General features: G+C 42.1%; 1 protein-coding gene across 18 annotated transcripts in view; it reads left to right on the forward strand.

The window, feature by feature from the left end:
• The window catches only part of MAGI2 (membrane associated guanylate kinase, WW and PDZ domain containing 2), a 1,417,815-nt gene that overhangs the window by 1,230,628 nt on the left and 159,891 nt on the right, over positions 1–27,296 (forward strand). For 11 of the 18 annotated variants that reach the window (XR_013215731.1, XM_077264697.1, XM_077264691.1 and 8 more), the window contains 4 exons: positions 604–635; positions 775–964; positions 17,649–17,690; positions 20,528–20,619. Coding sequence is in view for 17 of the 18 variants with exons in the window: in XM_077264697.1 (XP_077120812.1) it covers positions 604–635; positions 775–964; positions 17,649–17,690; positions 20,528–20,619 (356 nt within the window). In the remaining variant the exon portion in view is untranslated. The remainder of the gene's footprint in view (positions 1–603; positions 636–774; positions 965–17,648; positions 17,691–20,527; positions 20,620–27,296) is intronic. The other 7 variants (XM_077264700.1, XM_077264685.1, XM_077264688.1 and 4 more) reach the window with 3 other exon arrangements.

The following is a 27,296-nucleotide window of genomic DNA, read 5'->3' on the forward strand; positions in this document are numbered from 1 at the left end:
CATTCACAGTGATCTTTCAGTGTAAATACAGCTTAAAGGGCATCTGTCACCAGGTTTTTGGTATGTAATCTGTGAGCACCACAGCAAAAAGAGACCCTGATTCCAGTTGTGTGTCACTTACTAGGCTGTGATTTGCTTTTTTTTTTTTTCGATAAAATCAGTGTTTTATCAGCAGATTATCAGTGCAGGACAACTGGCCTCGTGCCTCGTGGTCCAACCAGACCCCCAACATTTATTGGCAGCTTTCTGTCAATATACAATGTACACAGAAAGCTGTGGTGTTAGCAAGGTTATACACAGCTCAACAACCAAGCTCTGATAGATCTGCAGTAGAGAAAGCTATGACTCTATCATAACTGCTGCACCCAGGAAACTAAGTGATACATTGCTGGAATCTGGGTTTCTGTCCCCACCTCATTAGGCTGTCAGATAAAAGTAAAAATCTGCTGACAGATTGCATTTAAGTGATACCTCCCTGGAATACGGTTTCGGCGTTTATTTCTTTTCTTTTTTTTTTTACTATATATTATTCAAATGTATACTCTTTAACTGTCAAAATCTCAATCATTAGACCTAATTGTGTTGTTCTTTTATCATTTACAGGTTTCTTTTCTCCGTGGAAAAGTTCCAAGCCTGTGAGTCATTATTTATATTGATTTTGATATTCTAGATCTGTTGGGGATTGTGACTGCGGATAAGAAGTTGATGTAGGGTGGACAGTAATAAACATATTTTCAAAAATTATAAAATGAACGAAGATTTCTTGAATTGCAGATGATGGAACGATGGGAAAATCAAGGAAGCCCACAAACGAGTTTATCAGCACCATCAGTACCACCAAATCTCCCCTACCCACCAACGCTACATCGAAGTTCATTTCCTGATTCTACAGATGCCTTTGATCCAAGAAAACCCGACCCTTACGAACTCTATGAGAAATCAAGAGCAATCTATGAAAGTAGGCGTAAGTACAATTATTTCTGTGCTAAAAATAGCCTACAACTGCACGCAAAAATGAAAATTAGTATTTCGTCAAAACTTTAACACATTATTTGCATCTAATTTTAAAACAACAATGAAATATTCTGAAGGAAAACTATAAATGTATGCAAAATGTTTCTTGATCTTTATAATTAGTTGATTAGTAAAGCCATTTTGCAGAGTGTTATTGCATGTGCTTTGAAGGCTATTTTTGCTTTGCTTTAATTTTTTACCAATTTCAGGAAAACATAAAAACATTTAGGCTATGTGCACACGATGCAGATTTAGTGCGGATCCGCAGCAGATTTTTCCGCGCAGAATCGCTGCAGATCCGCACTGTGATTTACAGTAAAATGTAAATCAATGTGAAAAAAAAGCTGTGCAGATGGTGCCGAAAAATCCGTGCGGAAACGCTGCGGATTTAAAAGAAGTGCATGTCACTTCTTTTGTGCGGATCTGCAGCGTTTCTGCACCCTTCCATTATAGAAATCCGCAGTGGTAAAAACCGCAGAAAATCCGCACAAAATCCACATCAATTCCGCATAAAAACCGCACAAAATCCGTGGGAAATCTGCACCTGCGGATTCTGACAGGAGATGCGGATTTTGTGCAGAAAATTCTGCACCCCATTTCGCAATGTGTGCACATAGCCTTATAGTATTAAGAGGCATATTAACTGAAGTGGGTCATGTTAAATGGTTGGGCTTTAACCATTCACAATTGTAACTTCATCATGCAGGGGTCAAAGTCAAGAACCTGGGGAGAAGACAGAACCAGTTTATTACTGTTTCTGTCTTCTCTTTTTCCTGTTACATCGCGCTTTAGTAAGCCGTATTCAGCAAACTGAAGCATTGGAATTACCAGAACTTCTGTAGTATCTGATGATTAAATGATCGCCGGGTATCTGCTCACATAGCAGATCTACTGGGTCTTGGCAGACCCCGATCAGCTCTGCAAGTGTTGGTTGGCACAGCTGGGGCTGTTTTCTACTTTAACTGGATCTCTGATAGCTGGCCCAGTTACAGTGGGAACGACTGAAACTAAAAAAAATGTTAATCAGAGAACTTTTATAACCTTTGGGAAACAAATTATATACAATACATAAATTGTAAAAACCTACTCATCATTGGTGTGCTCACAACTATAATAACCTTAAAAAAAAAAAATCAACAGGTTGTTTGTTGTGAAACATACATAGCAAAAAACAAGGTAAAAAACAAAACAAAACAACCTTTAGCCTCTGTAGAAAAAATATATAAATTAACCAATAATTTAAGTGTCCCCAAAACAATGCTAATAAATATTACAATTTGTCCCCCATAAAACAAAGCCTCATACAGCCATGTCAGTGAAACAATAAAAGAAATATGGCAGCTGAAAATAATTTAAAAAATGACAAAAGTTCATGGTCGTTAAGACGCATTCAGGCCTGGTTACTGTGTGTATCAAAAGTGACCAGTGTGTATGCAAAAATACATTGGGGCTAGTTCATTAAGACTTGCGTTGCGCATACCAGTCTTAATGAAGGGCTTGATGGAGTATGATGCTCCAAATCCATCAAAAGGTGCAAACTAATTAAAAAATCTGCATATTTGTTTGTCTGTTTGCCTCGCCAGAGAAACTACTAGTCAGAGACAGGAATAGCATTTCTGGCATAGGGAACACCATCGGTTTTAATGAATTAGACAGTTGGGCATAGCCACACCACACGCTAGCTCATCCTACAGCTTCGCCCGTTTTGTCAGAGCCGGCCGAATCTGGCTTGAAAACATAAAAAGTTACAAACTTTTTCCACAGAAACTTTGCAACTTTTCAGTGTTTAATGCCAGAGAACTGCTGTAAACACTATGATGAATTGTCCCCATTATTTTAAAATAATTTTAAAACCCAAGATAAAAATCAAAGTAAATTTATGGTCTTAAAAAAATTATTTCAATAAAATACTTATCGAGGTTTTTCAGGGCTTTAATATTGATGGCTTTTATTATATACTGTATTTTGTGGATTATAAGACGTACCAGATAATCAGACGCACCCCAAATTTCATGGGAGAAAATAATAAAATGGTGGTGCTTTTCATAATACGTGCACCTTACTGCTTACCATGAGTGGTGACTGCAGTGGCGCGGGGTCTGAGGAGAGAGAAAAGGGTATTCGGAGGTGCAACGCTGTAGGTGTTCGGTGGTGCAGGGGATATTGTCACCCGAAATCTCGGTGCCAAGATCTCCACCTGCGCATGCGCCACACCCAATGACCATTTTCCCAGAGTCCACCGCAATGCAAACCATGGAAGTGCGGGGGCTCCGGGCTTTAACAAAATGTCGGCGGAACCCCCACACCACCAAAGGCCGGCGTCACACTCAGCGTAAGACAATACGGTCCGTCTTTTACGGCCGTAATACGGCCGTAATACGGAGAAATGTTCCCAAAATAGTGGTCCGTATGTCATCCGTAGGCAGGGTGTGTCAGCGTATTTTGTGCATGTCATCCTCCGTATGTAATCCGTATGGCATCCGTACTGCGAGATTTTCTCGCAGGCTTGCAAAACCGACATCTAATGGATTTATGTGCTCAAATGTTCGGTAAAACATATATACAGTATATATATATATATATATATATATATATATATATATATATATATATATAATAGATTGTGGCCCGATTCTAATGCATCGGGTATTCTAGAATATGCATGTCCCCGTAGTATATGGACAATGATGATTCCGACTGTGCCCGTCGCTGATTGGTCGAGGCAACCTTTTTGACATCATCGTCGCCATGGCAACCATTATGACATCTACGTCGATACTGTGCCCGTCTCTGATTGGTCGAGGCCGCCAGGCCAGGCCATTATGACATCATCGTCGCCATGCTATGCCCGTCGCTGATTGGTCGAAGCCCAGGCGGCCTCGACCAATCAGCGAATGAATAAACGGGACAGACAGACAGAAATTATGACATCTACGTCGATACTGTGCCCGTCTCTGATTGGTCGAGGCCGCCAGGCCAGGCCATTATGACATCATCGTCGCCATGCTATGCCCGTCGCTGATTGGTCAAGGCCCAGGCGGCCTCGACCAATCAGCGAATGATTAAACGGGACAGACAGACAGAAATTATGACATCTACATCGATACTGTGCCCGTCTCTGATTGGTCGAGGCCGCCAGGCCAGGCCATTATGACATCATCGTCGCCATGCTATGCCCGTCGCTGATTGGTCGAGGCCCAGGCGGCCTCGACCAATCAGAGAATGAATAAACGGGACAGACAGACAGAAAAACCCTTAGATAATTATATATATAGATATGTCATTGAGACACATATATATATTCTGTATTTATATTTAATTCAGCGCGATATATGTGAAAAGCCGGTAAATCAATTGCCGGCTTCTCATTTCTCCTTCACAAACCCGACATGATATGAGACATGGTTTACATACAGTAAACCATCTCATATCCCCTTTTTTTTGCATATTCCACACTACTAATGTTAGTAGTGTGTATGTGCAAAATTTGGGTGCTGTAGCTGCTAAAATAAAGGGTTAAATCACGGAAAAAATTGGCGTGGGCTCCCGCACAATTTTCTCCGCCAGAGTGGTAAAGCCAGTGACTGAGGGCAGATATTAATAGCCAGGAGAGGGTCCATGGTTATTGGCCCCCCTGGCTACAAACATCTGCCCCCAGCCACCCAAGAAAAAGCACAAAAAAAAGCATATGGTGGATGAACTCATATGAACTCGAGCGTGGGAACTTTTCCAAGGCTGCAGTTCATGAGAACATCCACCAGAGGGCGCCTCACCGCAACTCAATGTAAGTACAGATCACCCAGCTTTCCTTTCAGCACCCGGGGTTTTTACAGCCACGAGCAGTGCTTTAGTGCAGCTCCTGGCTGTAAAATGATTTAACCCCTTCAGATGGATTTACTTCGTGGGACCTGACAGTTCATCAGACGGTATGTATATTGTTGGTTTATTATTTTGCCAAGCGAGGGTCTTCCGGATGGATTGAGAGAGCAATAAAATACTAAAACAACCTGTTTGTTTATTTCATTAAAATACTTTTTAATAACGTGTGTGTGTGTTTTTTAACCCTTTCAGACAATTGGATTAATAATGGATAGGTGACATAATTGACGCCTCTCCATTATTAATCTGGCTTAATGTCACCTTACAATAGCAAGGTGACATTAACCCTTCATTACCCCATATCCCACCACTACACGGGAGTGGGAAGAGAGTGGCCAAGTGCCAGAATAGGCGCATCTTCCAGATGTGCCTTTTCTGGGGTGGCTGGGGGCAGATGTTTGTAGCCAGGGGGGGCCAATAACCATGGACCCTCTCCTGGCTATTAATATCTGCTCTCAGTCACTGGCTTTACCACTCTGGCAGAGAAAATTGCGCGGGAGCCCATGCCAAGTTTTTCCGCGATTTAACCCTTTATTTTACAAGCTACAGCGCCCAAATTTTGCACATACACACTACTAACATTAGTAGTGTGGAATATGCAAAAAAAAAGGGGATATGAGATGGTTTACTGTATGTAAACCATGTCTCATATCCTGTCTGGTTGGGGAAGGAGAAATGAAAAGCCGGCAATTGAATTACCGGCTTTTCACTAACACCGCTGCGTATTTCTCGCAAGTCACACTGCTGGTCCGTGTGGAATCCGTATTTTTCTCGCCCCCATAGACTTTCATTGGCGTATTTTTTGCGCAGTACGCTGACAAACGCAGCATGCTGCGATTTTGTACGGCCGTAGAAAGGCGTATATTACGGATGCATTATATACGGCTGATAGGACCTGACCCATTGGGAATAATTGGGCCGTTTGTTAGGCGTGTTTTACGGATGTATTTTATGCGCTCTTACGTCCGTAAAACTCGCTAGTGTGACGGCAGCCAAACACCCGCAGCACCGCACCTCTGAATACCCCCTTTTCCCAGCCTGAGGCCTGCAGCATCGCCCCACTCCTCCACCAGGAGTGGCCCTGCTCAGCTGCAGCCGGTAAAGTATATTTGAATTATAAGACGCACCCCCATCTCCCCCCAATTTTTGTGGAAAAAAAGTGTCTCCTAGTCCGAAAAAAATGGTATTACAATGTATGGAACTGTGCTCTTTCCCATTACCCATCTATAGGATCGGTATTGGAGACCATATATGGAAATTAATCTAAAAAATGTGATGGTGGTAAATAATGTATCAAAATTTTAGCCCAAATGGCTCTGTTTGCCATGTTCCTGTTTTCTCCAGCATATGACCCACATTGCTGGCTGTCAATAACTAATAACTGAGCAGTGAGCTTCTCTCCAGAAGAAAAGGCTACACCTCAATGGCTGACAAGATTCTTCCTTGTATAGTCAGTTCAAATGAAATCAATCTACTTATTCCGCATGTATCTGATTACTTTTATTTTATAATCAGTGTTTTTTTGTAACATTTGAAGTCCAGGACTATTAATCATTATTGAATGAAAGCGTGCTGGCGTGTCATTAAGTGCTGAGGCCGTTGGCATTAGTTTAGGTGAATGCACTAGTGCCAGAATCTTTCTAAGTGAGACATCAATCATATACCCTCAGATGAGGTGTTAGAAACTGCAGCAGAGCCGCGCCGCTAAGCTAATTTCTGCAGAGAAAACAACATTGATTTTCCTCTCTGTACGATGTATTATTTTTTTTTGTTTCTGCTATTAAGCTAAACTACTGATCAGAAAACCTCACAGTTGGCATCTAATGTCTGCTGCTAAAAGGCATTACAGAAAAGTCTATCAAACTTGGCCTCCAATGGACCCCATAGCTCTGCTGTATAGGCGGGTGGAATTCCTAATACATGAATTTGCATTGCAAATTAAATTGTTCCAAACAAGATATCTGCACTATAGCATCAAACATTAATCATCTGTAGAATATAATGAGTGCATAGTGCGATCTTCATTAGTGTACCTGTACTTTTATTAAGGTGTCTAAGACGTTCAGTGTCCTCTTAATTTTAGACAATTGGATGATTTGTCTTCGTTATTTTGTGCAGAACAGATTGAATTTTTCACATCAGTTATCAGTTACAATGTGCAGAAGCGTCTTTTTAAATCCCTTTTTATAATCTGAGTTAATGAACAACTAATATATTAGGGCAACAACCACCCCACTCGCAGGCATGGAATGGATTTTTCAGTTGTAGAAAATTCTGCATTCAATATACTGTATGTAAATGAACCCTTAAACTATGTTCACACGTCGCTTTTTTGCTGTGTTACAAAAGTAGGTGTTGCTACGTTTTTGGTGCAGATTAGGTGATTCATTTGTCTATAGTACATGTTAATAAAGTTTGTTTCATTCACCAAAAACGCAGGGTGGTGTTTTTGCAGCATTTTTGAACGTTCTCATTACTTTCTATCTTAAAATTTAAAAAAGCTACAAAAGCGCTGTTACAATTGACAAGCTGCAGTTTTTCAATTCAGTCAGGAAAAAAGAAAACAATCATGTGCATGAGATTTCTGAAATCCCAGATTTTGCCGGAATGGTAAAAATCTGCTTTTAATTTGCATTAAAAAATGCTTCAAAAATGCAACGTGTGAATATAGCCTTATACCTCACCAATGATATTTTCATATCAATAGATGCTGGTTCCCCTCTGTTCAGGAATAGTACTCAGTTTATTGGACTTTGTAGAGTAATGGCAAGTAACATTTTGGGTTTTTTTTTCTGCCATTCCCTATGTAAACAAATAATTGATCTGATTGATCTGATGGACATATTCTGAGTACATGTGGCACTGACTGATTCAAGTCTAGTGTGCACTTATTCATAATTCAATCACAGAATCATGGGAAAACCTTTTTAAAACCACAAGGGTCCAATCATGTGTGAATACATAATCCGCAAATGAATATATTGCTTAACCAATGTCAAAGTAGCCAGTCCGCACAATATAACCAATACCTATTGGAAAATAAATGGGAAATCATTCCCAAAAATTCATACCGTTCAGTTATTTACTGTTCAATTTCATTATCCCAAAAGCACCTCTTAACAAAATCTTCTATTGTAAGTCTCCATGCCCTAAATGGGTAATTCACCTTTTCTATTCTATAGAAAACGACGCTGTTAGTCCGAGATCACACGAGCATATGAAAAATTGTCAGTTTCATCACAAAAGCTTGGATGATTTTTCTTCTCATTTGTAATCTGCACACAATTCGTACAAATCTGTTTTTATATAGTAGCGGATATTAAAAATATAATACTACACTGCTTAAAAAAATAAAGGGAACACTTAAACAACAGAATATTACTCCAAGTAAATCAAACTTCTGTGAAATCAAACTGTCCACTGAGGAAGCAACACTGTTTGACAATCAATTTCACATCTGTTGTGCACATGGAATAGACAACAGATGGAAATTATTGGCAATTATCAAGACACACTCAATAAAGGAGTGGTTCTGCAGGTGGGACCACAGACCACATCTCAGTACTAATGCTTTCTGGCTGATGTTTTGGTCACTTTTGAATGTTGGTTCTTTCACACTCATGGTAGCATGAGACGGACTCTACAACCCACACAAGTGGCTCAGGTAGTGCAGCTCATCCAGGATGGCACATCAATCTGTGCTGTGGCAAGAAGGTTTGCTGTGTCTGTCAGCGTAGTGTCCAGAGGCTGAAGACGCTACCAGAAGACAGGCCAGTACACCAGGAGATGTGGAGGGGGCCATAGGAGGGCAACAACCGAGCAGGAAGACTGCTACCTCAGCCTTTGTGCAAGGAGGAACAGGAGGAGCACTGCCAGAGCCCTGCAAAATGACCTCCAGCAGGCCACAAATATGCATGTATCTGCACAAATGGTTAGAAACCGACTCCATGAAGATGGTCTGAGTGCCCGACGTCCACAGATGGGGGTTGTGCTCACAGTCCAACATTGTGCAGGACCCTGGGCATTTGCCACAGAACACGAGGATTGGCAAATTCGCCACTGGCGCCCTGTGCTCTTCACAGATGAAAGCAGGTTCACACTGAGCACATGTGACAGACGTAACAGAGTCTGGAGATGCCGTGGAGAGCAATCTGTTGCCTGAAACATCCTTTAGCATGACCGGTTTGGCAGTGGGTCAGTAATGGTGTGGGGTGGCATTTCTTTGAGGGCTGCACAGCCCTCTGTGTGCTCGCCAGAGGTAGCCTGACTGCCATTAGGTAGCGAGATGAGGTACTCAGACCCCTTGTGAGACCAAATGCTGGTGCGATTGGCCCTGGGTTCCTCCTAATGCAGGACAATGCTAGACCTCATGTGGCTGGAGTATGTCAGCAGTTCATGCAAAATGAAGGCATTGAAGCTATGGACTGGCCCGACTATTCCCCAGACCTGAATCCAATTGAGCACATCTGGGACATAATGTCTCGCTCCATCCACCAATGTCACGTTGTACCACAGACTGTCCAGGAGTTGGCAGATGCTTTAGTCCAGGCCTGGGAGGAGATCCCTCAGGAGATCATCCGTCATCTCATCAGGAGCATGTCCAGGCGTGGTACAGTAGGGAGGTCATACAGGCACGTGGAGGCCACACACAATACAGAGCATCTTTTCCTTGTCATGAGGCATTTCCACTGAAGTTGGATCAGCCTGTAATTTGATTTTCCACTTTGATTTTGAGTATCATTCCAAATTCAGACCTCATGGGATATTAATTTTGAATTACATTGATAATTGTTATGTTTTATTGTTCTGAACACATTCCACTATGCAATGAATACAAATTTGCAACTGGAATATTTCATTCCGATATATCTAGGATGTGGTATTTTAGTGTTCCCTTTTTTTTTTGGAGCAATGCATGTTAAAGAATTGTATTGTACTGTATCTGTAAAAATCAGATGCTATACGGAGTACGATTTTATTTTTTTTGCACACCCAGAGACTAGAATGGATAAGTCTCATCTGACATACTGAAGAGACTAGTGCTTTCTGTGATGTTTTTTCACATGCAGATTCGGTCAGTGAAAAAAATCGCTTATTGTCACTGCCCCATTGAATAACATTGGCCCTAGCGCTGTCCGCTTTTTTCACAAACAGTACGAAGACCAAAAATATGGTTGTGTGAACCTATCCTTAATCGTACTGTTATGTATTTCCACAAAGTCTTTTGTTGCCCCTGGAAAGGTTTTGTTATTCTTGGTGATATTGGATAATCCCGATATTGCACAGTTTACATTCAATGGCAGTAAACTATATTGTGATCCACATGATGTGGCAGACCCACCATGCTTGTTTCCTCAGCATATGTACGAATGTTGTTATTCCCCTCTTTCATCCTTGTAATTTGTATGGATATGTACAGTATGCCTTCAATATCAGTTTGTCTGTTTAGACAGACTAAATCTTTCTCCGCTGTAAAGCCGGGTTCACAAAGTTCAATTTTCATCTTTTTTTTCCCCACTAAAGCCCAGACATATGAAATCTGTCGTAAACTCCGGAAAACTGAAAAAAATCTCGCTCTTGAATTGCATTAGAACTGTACCGAACAAAACCTTGTGTCAGTGAGAATGTTATTACAATCTGACTAATTTGGTTAAAAAAATATTCTTTTTGGAGGTAAACTTTAATTATTGGATAATGAATAAACATATATATAATATTCTAATAACTTTTTCAGAAGGCAGAATTGAAAAGTATCATTTTGTTTTTGTTAGATCTTTCAAGTCATTGCAGGGCTGAGCAATACTTTAGGGTTTAACCGTGCCTATTCTTTTGAACAGAAGCCGTCAGCACTATTTTTTAATATAAAGACATGGATATAATGTAACACCGATTTACATTGATACCTTTGAACAAATTTACTTTTTTGTCGTTGTTTAATCACAATAAGACATTTTCTGGTAATTAGATTTCGGTGCACAGGGGCTGGACTGTGCTCTGGGTTTTCTCCTCCCTGCCTGTGATTCCCCGACCCTCTGCTTGCCTCCTCTATTTCAAATATCGGCAGTGACCTCTCATTCAAACATCGGAGGCAGGCGAAGGGGGATGGGGAATCGAGCAGGGAGGAGAAGACCCCGTCCCCTGTGCACCAAAAGCCGAAAACTTTAAATGGTGATTAAAGAACAACAACAAAGCAGATTTCTTCACCAATGATATCAATTTAATCTGTATTACAGCCTTGTCTTTACATTAGAAAATCGTACTGACAGGTTCTCAAGTGTACAAGTAGTACAGAAATACAAATCAGAGCCGTTTCCCTGTCTCCTTGACTTAGACAAGCAGACGGATCAATATCAGACTTTGTAGTGTTCAGCTCCAAGGCATATTGGAAAGTAACTTGTGCAGATGACCCTGGATTCCCAAGTTCTGAAATTCTCCTTGTAGCCAGTTTTTAAATATGCAGACAGTTATTTTCTGGTTATTAGAATCAGGTGATCCCAATGTATAGTTTTTACGTAGGTAAATTTGTGTGAATAATTAATAGGATTTCTGTTATTTACTGGAAATTGTAATTTCTTTAATACTTACGCACTTTGAAAAATATATAATTTTTCTAATTTATTTACTTAACAGCTAGCTAAGTTAAAAATGAGACTAACAAGAAATTAATATAATTGATGCTTCATTGGAATTTTAAATGTGCTTTATTATGTAAAGCTCCCTCGTTGTGTAAGGCTGGTTTCACACTTGCGTTTTTGTCTGCAGCGTTTTTTTCCTTAAAACGCATGCGTTTTTTTTCCCTATATTTAACATTGAAAACGCATGCGTTTTTTTGCACATGCGTTTGGTCGCGTTTTCAAACGCATGCGTTTTTTGTCTGCATGCGTTCATTTTCAAAAATGCTACCTGCAGTATTTTCTTGCGCGTTTTTTTGCCGCGAAAAAACGCATGCGTTTTTTCGCGGCAAAAAAATGCATTGCTGTCTATGTAAACGCATGCGTTTTTAAGCACATGCGTTTGTTTGCGCTAAAAACGCATGCGTTTTTATAGAAAAAAACCAGAAAACACACTGAAAAGCCACCCACCACCATCAAGGTGATAAAGGGATCCAAACCCTAACCCTAACTCTACCCCTAACCTCACCCCTAACCGTTTAATGAACATTTTCTGACAGTCATATTGCCACGTATTTAAGTGCCACGTATCACGTATTTCAGTGCCACGTATGCCACGTGCCACGTATTTAAGTGCCACGTGCCACATATTTAAGTGCCACGTGCCACGTATTAAAGTGCCACGTATTTAAGTACCACATATTTAAGTGCCACGTGCCACGTATTTAAGTGCCACGTGCCACGTATTTAAGTGCCACGTGCCACATATTTAAGTGCCACGTGCCACGTATTAAAGTGCCACGTGCCACGTATTTAAGTGCCACGTATTTAAGTACCACATATTTAAGTGCCACGTGCCACGTATATAAGTGCCACGTGCCACGTATTTAAGTGCCACGTGCCACGTATTTAAGTGCCACGTGCCACGTATTTAAGTGCCACATGCCACGTATTTAAGTGCCACATGCCACATATTTAAGTGCCACGTGCCACGTATTTAAGTGCCACGTATTTAAGTACCACGTATTTCAGTTGCACGTATTTCAGTGCCACGTATTTCAGTCACGTTTAGGGTTAGGGGTAGGGGTAGGGTTAGGGTTTTCTTGTTTTTTCTTGTGTTTTCTTGTGTTTTCTTGTGTTTTTCTATAAAAACGCATGCGTCTAAAAAACGCATGCGTTTTACCGCGTTTACATGCGTTTTTCACACATGCGTTTTTTTTAAAAAACGCATGCAGATAAAAACGCAAGTGTGAAACCAGCCTAAGTGAAGATTTTTTTTTATCTTTGCATCTCAATTCTATTTTCATGGTTCAAAGACTCCAAATTCCAAATCTTTTTGCGGTTTATGGTGAGAAGATGGAATAAAATAGCCTGATGCATTATTGCATTGCCCCCTTCTTTTTGTTAAAGTTTTGGTGTCTTAAGTCTGTTATTGTACAAATTTTTTCTTTTAATTTGCCCCATTTTTAGCCTTAGCTGTGGAGGATATCCACTATTAAAACATAACTTTTAATAATATGAAATTAAAATATACTGTACACCCAACAACAGACACAAACAAAAACAAGTGCTCAAGTGAACCAGTGCTCAAGAGTAAAAATTGGATTGGTCTCTCCAATGATGACAGACATATAATGGTATGCTTCCAACTGTAGGCACAGGGTCCGGGGTTGTAGAATAGAGGTAGGGCTCAGAATATACTATCTACCCTGTGTACCCCTGTGTAGCTCCTGTCCTTACAAGGACAGACCCCAAATGGACCCTACTATGGACAACCGCCACACCAAAGTGTAGATGAAAACAAAGTTCCTTTTTCTCCCTACGCATTTCAACTCGGGTCCTGGAGAATCATCAGGGGAGTTTAAGTAGAGGTACGTGCCAATGGGCACAGATAGTCCAAACAAAAGTCCGTATGTGTCAAGGATCCCGCACAGGGTACACAGAGTAGATAGTATATTCTGGGCCCTACCTCTATTCTACAACCCCGGACCCTGTGCCTACAGTTGGAAGCATACCATTATATGTCCGTCATCTTTGGTGAGATCAATCCAATTTTTACTCTTGAGCACTGGTTCACTTGAGCACTTGTTTTTGTTTGTGTCTGTTGTTGGGTGTACAGTATATTTTAATTTCATATTATTAAAAGTTATGTTTTAATAGTGGATATCCTCCACAGCTGATCCTACTTGCTAACCCAGAGGGTATGTCTATGGTGTGGCTACTCTACACTATTGCTTTTTGTAGCCATTTTTAGCCTTATTTATATGTTTTCTCCTGGGCTTTTTATGTTCACTATTGTGGGTGCAGTTTTTGGTTTCCCAATGTTTGCAGCTGCGTCATCAATTGCATATTATAAATATAAGTAAATATGCAATTTTTTCCATACTTGTACTCTTTCCCCCAGAATGATTTTTTTTTCTTTCTATTCCTGAAATTTTTGCACACACTGAGACCTTTTAGCAACTTTTTTTGCATTAAAAAGGCAGAATAAAAATTTTAAGGCAAAAAAATGTACTACTAATAATGTGCCAATAAGAAAAGTGACTTAAATTGAAAAAACCCCACAAATGATGAGTTGGGCCAAAGTATTTAGGATGGACATAAGCAGATCAATTTTCAGTTCCATCTGTCAGGGCAGTAGTCTCTGACTGCTAAATGGAAGGCTTGCAAATCTCATCTTCCAAGATGCGTGAGACAACTTTTGATTAGCCAGGTTAGTGTGATGTCATTTGTGCATTATACCACAATGATGACCTCACGCCAGCCTGGCTGTTCTTACCTGGAATCTAAGAGATTCACGAGCCTCCTATCCAGTGGACTGAAACTGCTGACCTGCCCGATTGTCTGTAGTCCATCGAATGTCTGCTATCTCTAATATTAAAAGATTATAATAACTTATCTTTAAATTTAATTTACTTTTTCATCAGATTGCAAAACATAATATTCTCTAATGTGGTACCTTTTACCAACATATTAACTTATTCATTTGAATCTCTATATGTAACAATGAAGTCACAATGGATTTAAAGTCCCATATCCAATTAAACATTTCTGTCCATCATGGGTTTGTCTAATAGTTTTTAACCCTCCCACCAGGAGATGAAAACTGAAAATGTGAACTGTGCAAAAATTATAGATTTCAAAGTTTGCTTTATTTTTTTAACTTTATTTGTATATTTTTTTTTTAAGGTTATTTTTCTGTTCACTTTCAGGCCTAGTTTATTACTGCTTTGGCAATTACTTAATGACCGGTTACATGGGAACCTTGCAGAATATAAATTGTTGTTTTTTAAACTGGCAAATTAGCTCATTTTACTTATAGTTTAAATGAAAAATTCTTGGAATATCGCATTATTAGGAAGGGAGGGAGTGTAGAGAATCAATTTTTAAAGGGATCCTTTTTGTAGGACGTAATAGGTAGTAGGAAAGTGATATTCTAGATATTTATTTTAAATTTTACCCACTCTGTACAATTGTTTAATTGTTAAGGCTTTTTTTTTTTTTTCATCAGTCAAAAAAAGGAAAACCAAAAGAAAAGATCTGTCTGTGTAATTGACTGGCCGTACAGTTGTCTGCAGTTGCACTATGGATGCAAGCTGCTAACTGCTATCAATATGTATGAAATGTCCATCTATAGTGTGCTGCTCTCATATGTATGCAAATGGCCTCTTCAGCGAGGAAGAAGACCAGAACTCTAATTCCACCTATTGAGGGTCAGCAATCCTAAAAGTCACTATTGACTCTTTAACTCTTTCATGAAATGTGCCATACATGTACTGCGCATGTTCTGTTTGAGCTCAGGTGCTGAGCCCACTTCTTTCCTGGCTCATGTCAGCAGTTTTGAACAGGTGGCATGCGCCCCTAACAGCCGCAGGTGGAATCGTGATCCCCCGGTGCTGTTAACCTGTTAAATGCCTCTGTCAATCTCCGACAACGGCATTTAATGTGATCGCGCCAGCAGCACGCTGCTAATCCCGCCCATCAGTACCAGTGTTGCATGACCGCGGGTCGCCATTGTTTTTTTTTAAAAATATTTTAAAAATAAACATTCAAATCACCCCCCTTCACCCAATTCAAAATAAAACAATTTTTTTTAAAAATCCAATCAGTAAATTGCGTAGCGAAAAAAGTAAAAATGCCAGAATTACGTTTTTTTTGGTTGAGGCAACATTGCATTAAAATGCACTAACGGGCGCTAAGAAGATTGAATCTACACCAAAATGGTATCATTAAAAATAACATTTCAGCATGCAAAAAATAAGTGCTCACCCAGGCCCAGATCACTAAAAATGGAGACGCTACTGGTCTCGGAAAATGACGCTTTTTTTCTTTCTTTTTCTTTTTTTTGCAAACTTTGGATTTTTTGTCACCACTTAAATAAAAAATAACCTATACATGTTTGGTATCTACGAACTCGTAATGACCTGGAGAAGCATAATGGCAGATCAGCTTTAGCATTTGGTGAACATGGTAAAAAAAAAAAAAAGCAGTTGTGGGATTGCTCTTTTTTTGCAATTTCACCGCACCGCACCATTTTCCAGTACATGATATAGTAAAACCAGTGGTGTCGTTCAAAAGTACAACTCACCCCGCAGAAAATGAATCCTCACATGACCATATTGACGAAAAAATAAAGTTATGGCTCTAGGAAGAAGGGGAGCAAAAACAGAAGCGCAAAAGCAAAAATGGGCTGCGGCATGAAGGGTATAAAAGGATTTAAGTAAGACCTATAATGTATATATTGGGCTGTACTTTCACAGCCTATTAAAATCTAAATATTCCTCCCTCAATATGTTTAGCTTCAAAGGTAAAGTTTAGGTTTTGGGCTCTGGTTTGAATTTGGGAACCTACAGTATTTTCCTACATTCAGCCTACTTAGTAATAAGAGAAAATATCTGAAGATTGGAGCTATCAAGCTGTGATTGTGCTCTTTATAAATAGGAAAAAGCTGTTCCCTCAGAGCCCTGTTTTCATAGTTTACCAAATCAAGACTATGCAACTTTACTCTGTTCATAGCCAGGCAAATTTTCCTTAGTTTTTTTCTTTATATGTGTTTTTCACATATTCTATTTTTACTTAAAAAAAATGAAATTGAATTGCTTTTTAAAGTTGTCTACTACTTTGCATTAGACTTGTTTCTTTTAAACAAGGAATACATAATTTTGATTCATTAGGGGTGGGGCTGGAATCTCTGGTTTGGGCAACAGTTGACTTTCTTAATTGTTTTATGAAAATATATATATATTTATTTATTTTTTATTTTTTTTTTGCTTTATTTATAATGGGTTTTTTTTGTCTTTCTGATGGACTGGCTGGCTTTCCTATTTCCTCTTTCTGCAGCTGAACAGGAATTATTCAGAAATATTATATATAATATTATATAGAAATATTATTATATTCAGTTATATGAAGTCCACCCTGAAATTTTTAGATGTTTGGTGGTCTGTATTTGGCTAAGATCCATTAATTCTAGCCCTCATGTTGTACAAATGTATAATATGCTGCTCCACAAAAGATTGGTCCTCTTGGGCAAGGAACTTTAGGAGAAACTGTCAGCAGCTTTTTAGACCCCAATCTAGTATCATCTATATGAAGTCCCAGTAATGTTGATGACATCCATACCTTTGTCTTAGAAGTCCATACCTCCATATTATAGAAATCCATTGGTACATTTTTATACAAATCAACTGCAAGTACACGGGCCTGTGTCCTGCAGATACATCTCTCTGGCGCCTCTACCTTTTATCCTGACCACCTTCTGCCTTGTGTCCCTGGCACTGATGGGGAATGATGCTGGGGAGCAGCTACCTTTAATGATTTAACTTTTTTACATTATTTTCTGATATACCGTATTTGTCGCTACTTATTGTAATTGATGAAGTGGAGACAATTGGATCTGAAGACATAAACAGACATAAAATATAAATTATTTATGTAAAAGGCAAAATTTCAGATATAAATCCTTATTTGTTCTAATTGATACATTTTTATTATGATGTCATATTTCTCCCTGCTTTCAGATTGTATTTCCTTTTTTTGTGATAGACGATTAACATGTACAAATGATGAACAACTGAATAAGTTGCAGTGTAGTTAGAATTTTTAGAGTATTTTCTTATGAAAATTCCTCATCTTCCTATTCAGAGCAAGTGCCACCCAGAGCTGGTTTCAGATCGGATCCTGCTGGCAAGTATTTCATAGCAGTCATTGTCCTGTGCACTCTGTGTCCATCATGTTGTGTCCTTGTGTAAATACATGCACCGTAGCCATTGCTCTGGATAAAGTGTCTGTCAATGTCTCATATTGTCTTGGGTAACATCATGTCAGTAAACATTAATGTAGTATGTGCATTTAGACCACAAGTTATACTAACATGTGTATCATCTTATAATTCTCAAATAATTATAGCCAAACTCCTCCTAGAAAATAAAAAGCTAATTCACAGGTAATCCATACATTAAAGTTTCAGTAATAAAAGTTATTCAATGCACAATTATAACTTGACAATTTCTACTTTATTTCTTGATATTATCAACATTACTGATCGCTGTCATCAGCAGGGATCCCCATTGTTTGCTTTTGGGAATAAATCTGTGATATGATAGATACACACGACTGTTCTATTACAGTACAGATATCAGAACTGTGTATTCATTTCAGCCAAGACCTGTGTCCAGTATATGACAAGGACAGTTTAATGGGAAGCTGTCAGTAGGGTTAACCCTCCAACCCTCTGATGTCCACATCTTTCTTATATGTAAATGAGATGTTCAGGACTATGGGCCGGACATTGATTTGCATGAGAATCTGCCTCCAAAGATTATTTTACATGAAGGGGGAGTTACCAGTGTGATGGCCGCTCTCTGCTCTCCTGATCTCACTGCAGAGCTGTGTGTGGTTGTAACTCATCTGTAGATTCCTCTCAGCTTTCATCTCACAGTCTGCCAATGTTGCAATACAGCAGAGCTGTGAGAGCTGCAGCAAAGTTTTGTAAGAAGACAAAGTTGTAGCGTGTTAGTTACTTGTCTCACACTGGTAATGACCCCTTTCATTTATAATAGTCCCTGGAGGCAGATTTCCAGAGAGATCAGTGTCTGGCCGATAGTTCTATCATCTCATTTACATATAAAATACAGATTTTTTTGGAATAAGACATCAGATTGCAGATATTAAGGTATCATTTTATTCAGCTTCCTATGACCTACATGCCCATACAGACGGCGTAAGAGGATTGTTTCTACTGACAGATTCAATTTAAAACCTATTGAATGGCAGCAAGAAGACATCTTGAAAATTGTGAGAAATTGATACAACAGTGTATTGGAAAATTATATAACTCTTCATTGTTATTAAATTTTCATTTTTTAAACTTTATCATTCTTGTAATACCCATGTAACTTCATCAACTCCTGAGGGTTAAACTTGCCTGACTTTTTAGAAGGAGTTGGCTTCTAATTATTTGTGGAATTTAAAACTGCAATATAAATATTGTTACACAGTAGAAATGTTGTGAATGTTGAGTTTTACATAACATTCTAGCATTAAAGGAAATCTGTCATCTGATTCATGCTGCACTAAACACGGGCAGCATTAATCAGACTCTAGCTGCGCAATTGCAGCCAGGTATATTTGCTGTGAAGTGCTCTAGAATTTCAGAGTAAAGAAAGGTCTGGCCTGGGACCAGACTAATCCGGGTCTTCCCAGTGCTGCGCCAGGTGATTGACAGGCTTCTCCCTTTGTAGACACGAGAAAATCACCTGCAGCAGCGCCGGGAAGAGCCAGCTAAGGGGCAGAGCCACACTAATCTGGTCACTGGCCAGATCTTTAAAGTTTACTTTCTCTATAACGTTGGAGCATATCCCAGAAAAGTATACCTGACTGCAATCATGTAGCCAGAGTCAGGTTCGTGCTGCCCGCGGTTTGTGCCGCATGAGTCAGATGAGAAGTTGCCTTTGAAAGGATTTCTGGTATGTGTAAAGCATTGATTTACCATTACGCTGGAAATCTGAGGTCAGCAGCATAGCATCACTTCTGACAAAATTAAGAGATACTCATTGGCTTAATATGAGCTAGTTAATTTTCATTTATTTGCTAAGTTATGTACATGAAGAACCCTGAAAACAAACATTTTTACATTTCGGTAGAAATCTTTATTCTGCTGTCATGACCTGGCAGATCTGAAATATTTAGACCTGCTAAACAAGTAATGTTTTTAGCACCGTTTTCTACTTGTAACACATAGCACCGCAGTCACTGAGTGAGGAAAAATAGCATGCAATATTGTAATAAATGAAGATAGATATTTCAGTGACATTGAATACATGCTTGAGATATTGTGACAGCGCATCAAGCAATAGATAACCCGTCATTACTCAACAATGCCAAGTATGTAATTATGTTACTTATGAAAGTGCATACAATATGTCAAATTTAAATAAAGTGATCATCTGCAGCATGGCACGCTTAAGCTACTATCATCATCCCGAGACCATATGATTGATTCCATAGATGTACATATCTGCCATGAGCAAATGCTATCTAGACTCTTTCCATCCTGGAGATGATCTCTTCTACCATGTAGTAAATCACAAAACACAGAGAGCAGCTTATTTCACAGTCCGCCAGCAAAACTCTAGACCATCGGTTATTTATAGTGCGGCCTTATGTCACATGCGTCAGCATTGAACTTCCCACTCTGACACCACCAGTGTGAATAAGGCCTGATATTTATTGTTTTGGCTACTGCTTTATGTATGTCTGACCATGAACATTCCAGTTAACAGGAGACTAACCTTCCCTTTGTACCGTGTAATTCTATTAATGTGGTAAATAACATTATTTCTGTGTCAGTTTAGCATGGTCCTTTAGTGTTTGTCTTCCATTTGTTATGTCATGATCCATGTCGAATTAATAATATCCATGAGCCACTCATCATTAATACAAAATAACTCTCTGAATATTGCTTGTTCCATCCACACCCGTGTTCTGATTAAACAATACTGTATTTATGTGTATACCAACAGGGCCGGATTATAAGGAATTGGATGTCCATCTTCGACGGCAAGAGTCGGGCTTTGGCTTTAGGATACTTGGAGGAGATGAACCTGGCCAGCCTGTAAGTTGTTTGCACTTGATTATACAGATTCCGTTCTACAACGGTTCATCGTTGTACTTGTCGATATCTAAGGCTGGTGCCGCACGTGGCTGCAGGACTTTTCTACAGCTGCTATAACAGAGTTATATTTTTCTCTGGGGATGAAAGGCCTTGCATTTTTTCATTTCACAGATCTATTAATTGGCACCTTTAGTGCTTTCGATTCAATTGACCAGCCTAAAATCTTAAATCCACAGCAGCAAAAAGTATGAGAGTTTTGTAATTGCTGCTTATTTTTTTTATTGATGTCCTTTACCCATTTTTTCGAAAACACCAATCAAATTAGCCTATAGATTCAAGTCTTAAAATAACAGAGATTTAAAAAAAAAAAAAATAGCGAACAAGGTGCAAGATACAGATAATAATAAAAGCATGGTTTAATTAATCAATGTAAAAGAACATAATATTAAAACATATATGGATGTCAGAAATACAATGGGTGATATGAGATGAAAAAACAGATGGCAAGAAAAGAGGGAATATAGGTAGACATGGATAGTATATAAGGAATATGGAGAATATATGCTACCTGCATGCAGGGGATACAATACACATGGAAAGTATATAAAGAAAACGAAAATCATATAACTTGATGTCAGAAATAAATCTCCTAAAGATATGGATGGGGCTTACACAAGCGTCTATAGGAACTGTGAGGCAGTGAGGGAGATCATATGCAAGGGTCAATATGTGTGCCCCATTATGCGAACAAAGTCTTATTAAACCCACTGGAGTGCCTTGGGTTCACAGCAGGATGCCTGTGAATCACAAGGCAAAATAAAGGAAAGTGTGTGAACTACAGGATGGTAGTGGGTTGGTTCACACCCTCCCGGCTGGGCCTTACAAGTGGCCCATGACCACAGATTCTATTTAAAAACCCTGAAGCAACGAGTTGGGTGTGTCAGAGTTTGTATGCAAACTGCAGAGCAGGTGGCTCTGCAACATCCGGCTTAGGTGTGCAGTCAACACAGAGCCAAGGGAAGCGAACACCTGGTGCCCCCTCAGTGAGACACGGTGGTGCAGTCACCCATGGCAACCAGTCTTGGGTATGCACTGTTTTTGATGCCCCTGCTGCAATTCGGAGGATACCACTGTTTTCCATTTGTAAGTTTCTTTTGGACATTAAAGACAATTTGCTTTGAACTTTCCTGTGATCCCTGCTGCACTACAGAACATATTGTTAGGGGTTGAGATCCCGCCTCTGCACAGGGGGAATCTCGAGCCATCTCCGCTGCAGTCTCCCATCCTTCTCCAGCCACAGTAGAACCTGCTCAGCAGAGACGTCAGTCCCAGTGTCTTGCTCAGTCTGACTCTGTCCAAAGGGTTACTGCTGCTTTTCCAGCTTCTGCCATTAAAGCCAGTACTGGGCAGCGGCGAGCTGACGCTTCTGGGACTAAGTCCTGCTTTTCTCGTTCTGAGCATGCCCAGAGTAAGATCTCTCAGTGGAGATCGAGGGTCACATGTTCAGATACTGCAGCTAAATCCATTGGTCCTCCAGGAAGGTCCTGAAGGTGCTCAGGCTCTCTCCAGGAAGGTCCTGTTCTTGCTGCAGCTATTTAAGGTTCTCATGACGGCCATGCGCTAGTATTGAATCAGTTTTGTGCATGCGCCTGTGTGGTCACATTTATGTGTGTGTTCAGGGACTCGGCTGAAATAAGCCCCTAGAAAGCCGGCACCTCCGGCGAGAAGATTGTGTGTGTGTGGATCTAGGGCCCCGGCTGAAATAAGCCCCTAGAATACCGGCTTCTCCGGTGAGGAGATTGTATGTGTGTGTGACCACAGACTGCCTTCAGCTCGGCAGTTAGCTGTGTACTCCTGTGGGGTTAACAGGGCACAGCGTCTTGTTTCCGTGCAACTCTGTGAAGTAACAGAGTTCGCTTAAACCACCATATAGTGCCGTCATTTGCTAGCAGCAGGTCCCTCCTGCACGGTGGACCCCGGGCTGCGAACGCACGAATAATATCTATATTTACTCGGTGTGTTCCGCTAGCCCTAACATAATACTAGCGCCAGGGTCTGGCTAGCAATGGCGGACAAACAGCAATCTTTGCGGAACATCCAGCAGCTGGAGGGTAGGTTGGCGGCTCTCGAGCGCACAACCTCAGCTGTGGATGTTACCGCAGTAGCTGTTCAGGCTGCTAGCGTGGCTGCAGCAACTTTGTCCACTGCCACTCCTGTTCCGACCCTATCTCGCCTCCCGCTGCCAGAAAAATTCTCTGGTGATGGCAAATCTTGTAGGGGTTTCGTGAGTCAGTGCTCAATACACCTCAAGCTTCTGGCTGCACGTTTCCCTACAGAGCGGACAAAGGTGGGATTCATTATGTCCCTCCTGTCGGACAGGGCATTGGAATGGGCTACGCCGCTGTGGGAGCGTGGCGATCATGTGGTGCAGAGTGCTCCGCTGTTTCTGAGCACTCTGAAACAGGTCTTTTTAGGACCTCGAGTCACCCATGATACGGCGCTCCAACTGTTGGCATTAACTCAGGGCTCGTCCTTGGTCAGCCATTTTGCCGTCCACTTCCGCACCTTGGCATCTGAGCTGGAGTGGACGGATAAAGCCCTCATCCCTATATTTTGGAGGGGGCTGGCCGACCATGTTAAGGACGCTCTGGCCACTAGGGAGATTCCCCCCACACTGGAGGAGTTAATAACTGTATCTACTCGTATTGACCTCCATTTTCACGAGCGGAGGTTAGAACGAGCCCAGTGTAGGCAGAGGTTTCGACTGGCTCCCACCTTCGCCAAACCTTTGGAATCTCCGGTTCAGGCAACTGAGTCACATGAGGCCATGGAGTTGCCACGAGCGGGACCTAAGTCCCGGACCGCTCGTGCCCTTAGGGTCTGTCATGTTTGCCGGCAGTCAGGACATTTTGCCACCAGATGTCCTCAGCGGTCGGGGAAAAGTCAGCGTCTAGTGGTAGTGGGTGGAGGTTCACTAGACACGGCGACGTTTGCCTCCAAATTGTCCTTTAAGGGGACAATTACCATTGGCCCATCCACTCATTCGGTAGAGCATTGCATGGACTCCGGGGCGGAGGGCAATTTTATGTCTTCTGCCTTCGCCCAACGACACGCAATACCTCTGGTGATGCTCGCCCAACCAGTGACCGTACGAGTGGTGAATGGGTCGACACTGCCCTCACAGATTACACACCAGACCATCCCATTTACGCTATCCATGTCTCCATCTCATCAGGAGATAATATCTCTGCTCGTCATTCCAGAGGGAATTGATGAGGTCCTGTTAGGGATACCTTGGCTATGGTACCACTCTCCTCATATTGAGTGGTCCACTGGCAGGATTTTGGGATGGAGTAAAACTTGTGGGGGTAGATGTCAGAGGGAATGCGTTCAGGTTGCTACAACTGAGGTACCCGCAGATCTCTCCTCTCTCCCCAAGCAATATTGGCCCTATGCGGACGTGTTCTCCAAAAGGGCTGCGCAGACTCTTCCGCCTCATCGCCCCTATGACTGTCCTATTGACCTCTTGCCTGGTGCTGAGCCTCCGCGGGGTCGAGTCTACCCATTGTCTCTCCCAGAGACGGAGGCTATGTCTCAGTACATTCAGGAGAATTTGGCAAGGGGATTCATTAGGAAGTCTGTGTCACCTGCAGGGGCTGGGTTCTTCTTTGTGCAGAAGAAGAACGGAGAATTACGTCCATGCATTGATTACAGGGGTCTTAACATCATCCTTGTTAAGAACAAGTACCCTCTGCCCCTGATATCTGAGCTTTTTGACAGGCTTCGGGGAGCTAGAGTGTTTACTAAACTAGATCTGCGGGGTGCTTACAACCTGATTCGCATCCGTGAGGGGGACAAATGGAAGACGGCTTTTAACACCAGGGATGGGCACTATGAGTATCTGGTGATGCCCTTTGGGCTCTGTAATGCCCCAGCCTTTTTCCAAGACTTTGTAAACGATATCTTCCGGGATATGCTCTCCACCTCGGTGGTAGTCTACCTGGATGATATTCTCATCTACTCTCCAGATATGGACTCCCACCGGAGAGATGTGTGCAAAGTCTTCAACCTCCTACGGGCAAATTCCCTCTATGCCAAGTTGGAGAAGTGTGTGTTTGAGCAGGAGTCTTTGCCTTTCCTGGGCTATATCATCTCGGCCCAAGGATTGGCTATGGATCCTGCCAAGCTACAGGCTGTGATGGACTGGCAGGAACCCCATTCTCTCAAAGCGGTGCAGCGCTTTATGGGGTTCATTAATTACTATCGCCAGTTCATTCCCCACTTCTCAACTTTGGTAGCTCCTTTGGTTGCCCTCACCAAAAAGGGAGCAAATCCCAAATTGTGGTCAGAAGAGGTCTCCAAGGCCTTCCTCTCTATTAAGTCCCACTTTGCTAGCGCTCCCATTCTACATCGCCCCGATGTAGATAAACCTTTCATAATGGAGGTGGATGCCTCATCTGTCGGTGCAGGTGCAGTCCTATTCCAAAAGGATGCTCAAGGTCGGAAGCATCCCTGCTTCTTTTTCTCTAAGACCTTCACACCGGCAGAGAGGAATTTTTCCATCGGGGACAGGGAGTTGCTAGCTATGAAGTTGGCCTTCTCGGAGTGGAGACATCTCTTGGAGGGGGCTCGTTTTCAATTCCAAGTTTTCACTGACCACAAGAATTTGGTCTATATTCAGACTGCCCAGCGGCTAAATTCTCGCCAGGCCAGATCGTCCCTGTTCTTCTCCCGGTTCCATTTCACCCTCCATTTTCTCTCTGGGGAGAAGAACATTCATGCCGATGCTCTCTCCTGCTCCGTAGTGTCATCAGCGGAGAAGGAGGAGGAACCTCGGCTTATTGTCCCTTCTGAGAGTCTGAGGACCGTGGCTCCGGTTTCGCTTGAGTCTGTGCCCCCGGGTAGGACTTTCGTGTCAGCAAATTTGCGACCGGAGGTTCTCTCTTGGGCTCATTCGTCCAGAGTGGGTGGGCACTTTGGGACTAAAAGGACATCTGAGCTGCTGGCGAGAACGTACTGGTGGCACATATGGTCCGTGACGTCGGAGACTATATTCGGGCGTGTGTCTCCTGCGCCAAAACTAAATCTTCTCGACAACGGCCAGCTGGGTTATTATATCCCCTGCTGGTGGCAGACAGGCCCTGGGAGATGGTCGGGATGGACTTTTATGGTGGGTTTGCCCAAGTCTCGTGGCTGTACCATCATTTGGGTTGTCACCGATCATTTTTCTAAGATAGTGCATTTGGTGCCGCTTCCCCAGCTACCTTCTGCACGGGCCTTGGCAGCGTTGTTTATTAAACACATCTTCCGTCTACATGGTATGCCGGACAAAATTGTCAGTGACCGGGGTCCCCAGTTTGCGTCTCGGTTCTGGAGAGAGCTTTGTCATCTTCTCAGCATTGAGTCGAATCTCTCTTCTGCTTATCATCCCGAGAAGAAAGGGTTGGTAGAGAGGGCCAACCAGACCTTGGTCACATTTCTGCGACATTTTGTCTCAGCCAGGCAGGATGACTGGGCATCTTTGCTATCGTGGGCAGAGTTTGCACTGAACAACGCTGTAGCTGACTCCACTGGACAGACTCCATTCCTCCTTAACTATGCTCAGCATCCGCGGGTACTTGTGCCCATGCCCGTGTCTTCCGCCGACTCCAGGGTGGAAGACTGGGCTGTGGAGGCATGGGACATTTGGGACCACACTCAGGATGCCATTCGGGCCTCCAAGGAGAGAATGAGGTCCTCCGCAGATACACATCGGCGCCCCGCTCCGACCTTTGCTCCTGGCGATTTAGTGTGGCTCTCCGCCCGTAACATCAGGCTGCGAGTTGAGTCCACTAAGTTTGCACCTCGCTACTTGGGTCCTTTCAATGTCCTCAAACAGGTTAACCCTGTGGTCTACCGTTTAGCCCTTCCGCCACGCCTGGGTATCACCGACACCTTTCATGTGTCCCTCTTGAAGCCCGTATTCATGTCCCGGTTTTCCGAGTCATCTGCCGGGACATCAGGTTCATCTTCGGATGATTACGAGGTGAACGCTATCTTGGGGTGCAAGGTGGTACGTGGCAAAAAATTTTATTTGGTGGATTGGAGGGGTTATGGCCCAGAGGACAGGTCCTGGGAGCCTGCTGAGCATATTTGAGATCCGCAGCTCATTGCTGCCTTTGAGCGTGGCGGGGTCGAGGGGGGGGCGGCCCTGGGGGGGGGTAATGTTAGGGGTCGAGATCCTGTCTCTGCACAGTGGGAATCTCGAGCCATCTCCGCTGCGGTCTCCCATCCTTCTCCAGCCGCAGTGGAGCCTGCTCAGCAGAGACGTCGGTCCCAGCATCTTGCTCAGTCTGACTCTGTCCAAAGGGTTACTGCTGCTTTTCCAGCTTCTGCCATTGTAGCCAGTACTGGGCAGCGGCGAGCAGACGCTTCTGGGACTAAGTCCTGCTTTTCTCGTTCTGAGCATGCCCAGAGTAAGATCTCTCAGTGGAGATCGAGGGTCACATGTTCAGATACTGCAGCTAAATCCATTGGTCCTCCAGGAAGGTCCTGAAGGTGCTCAGGCTCTGTAGCAGCCTCTCTTTGGTCCTTCTAGGAAGGTCCTGTTCTTGCTGCAGGTATTTAAGGTTCTCATGACTGCACGGCCATGCGCTAGTATTGAATCAGTTTTGTGCATGCGCCTGTGTGGTCACATT

This window comes from Ranitomeya variabilis, chromosome 5 (genome assembly GCF_051348905.1).
Source record: "Ranitomeya variabilis isolate aRanVar5 chromosome 5, aRanVar5.hap1, whole genome shotgun sequence".
Taxonomy (NCBI): Eukaryota; Metazoa; Chordata; class Amphibia; order Anura; family Dendrobatidae; genus Ranitomeya; species Ranitomeya variabilis.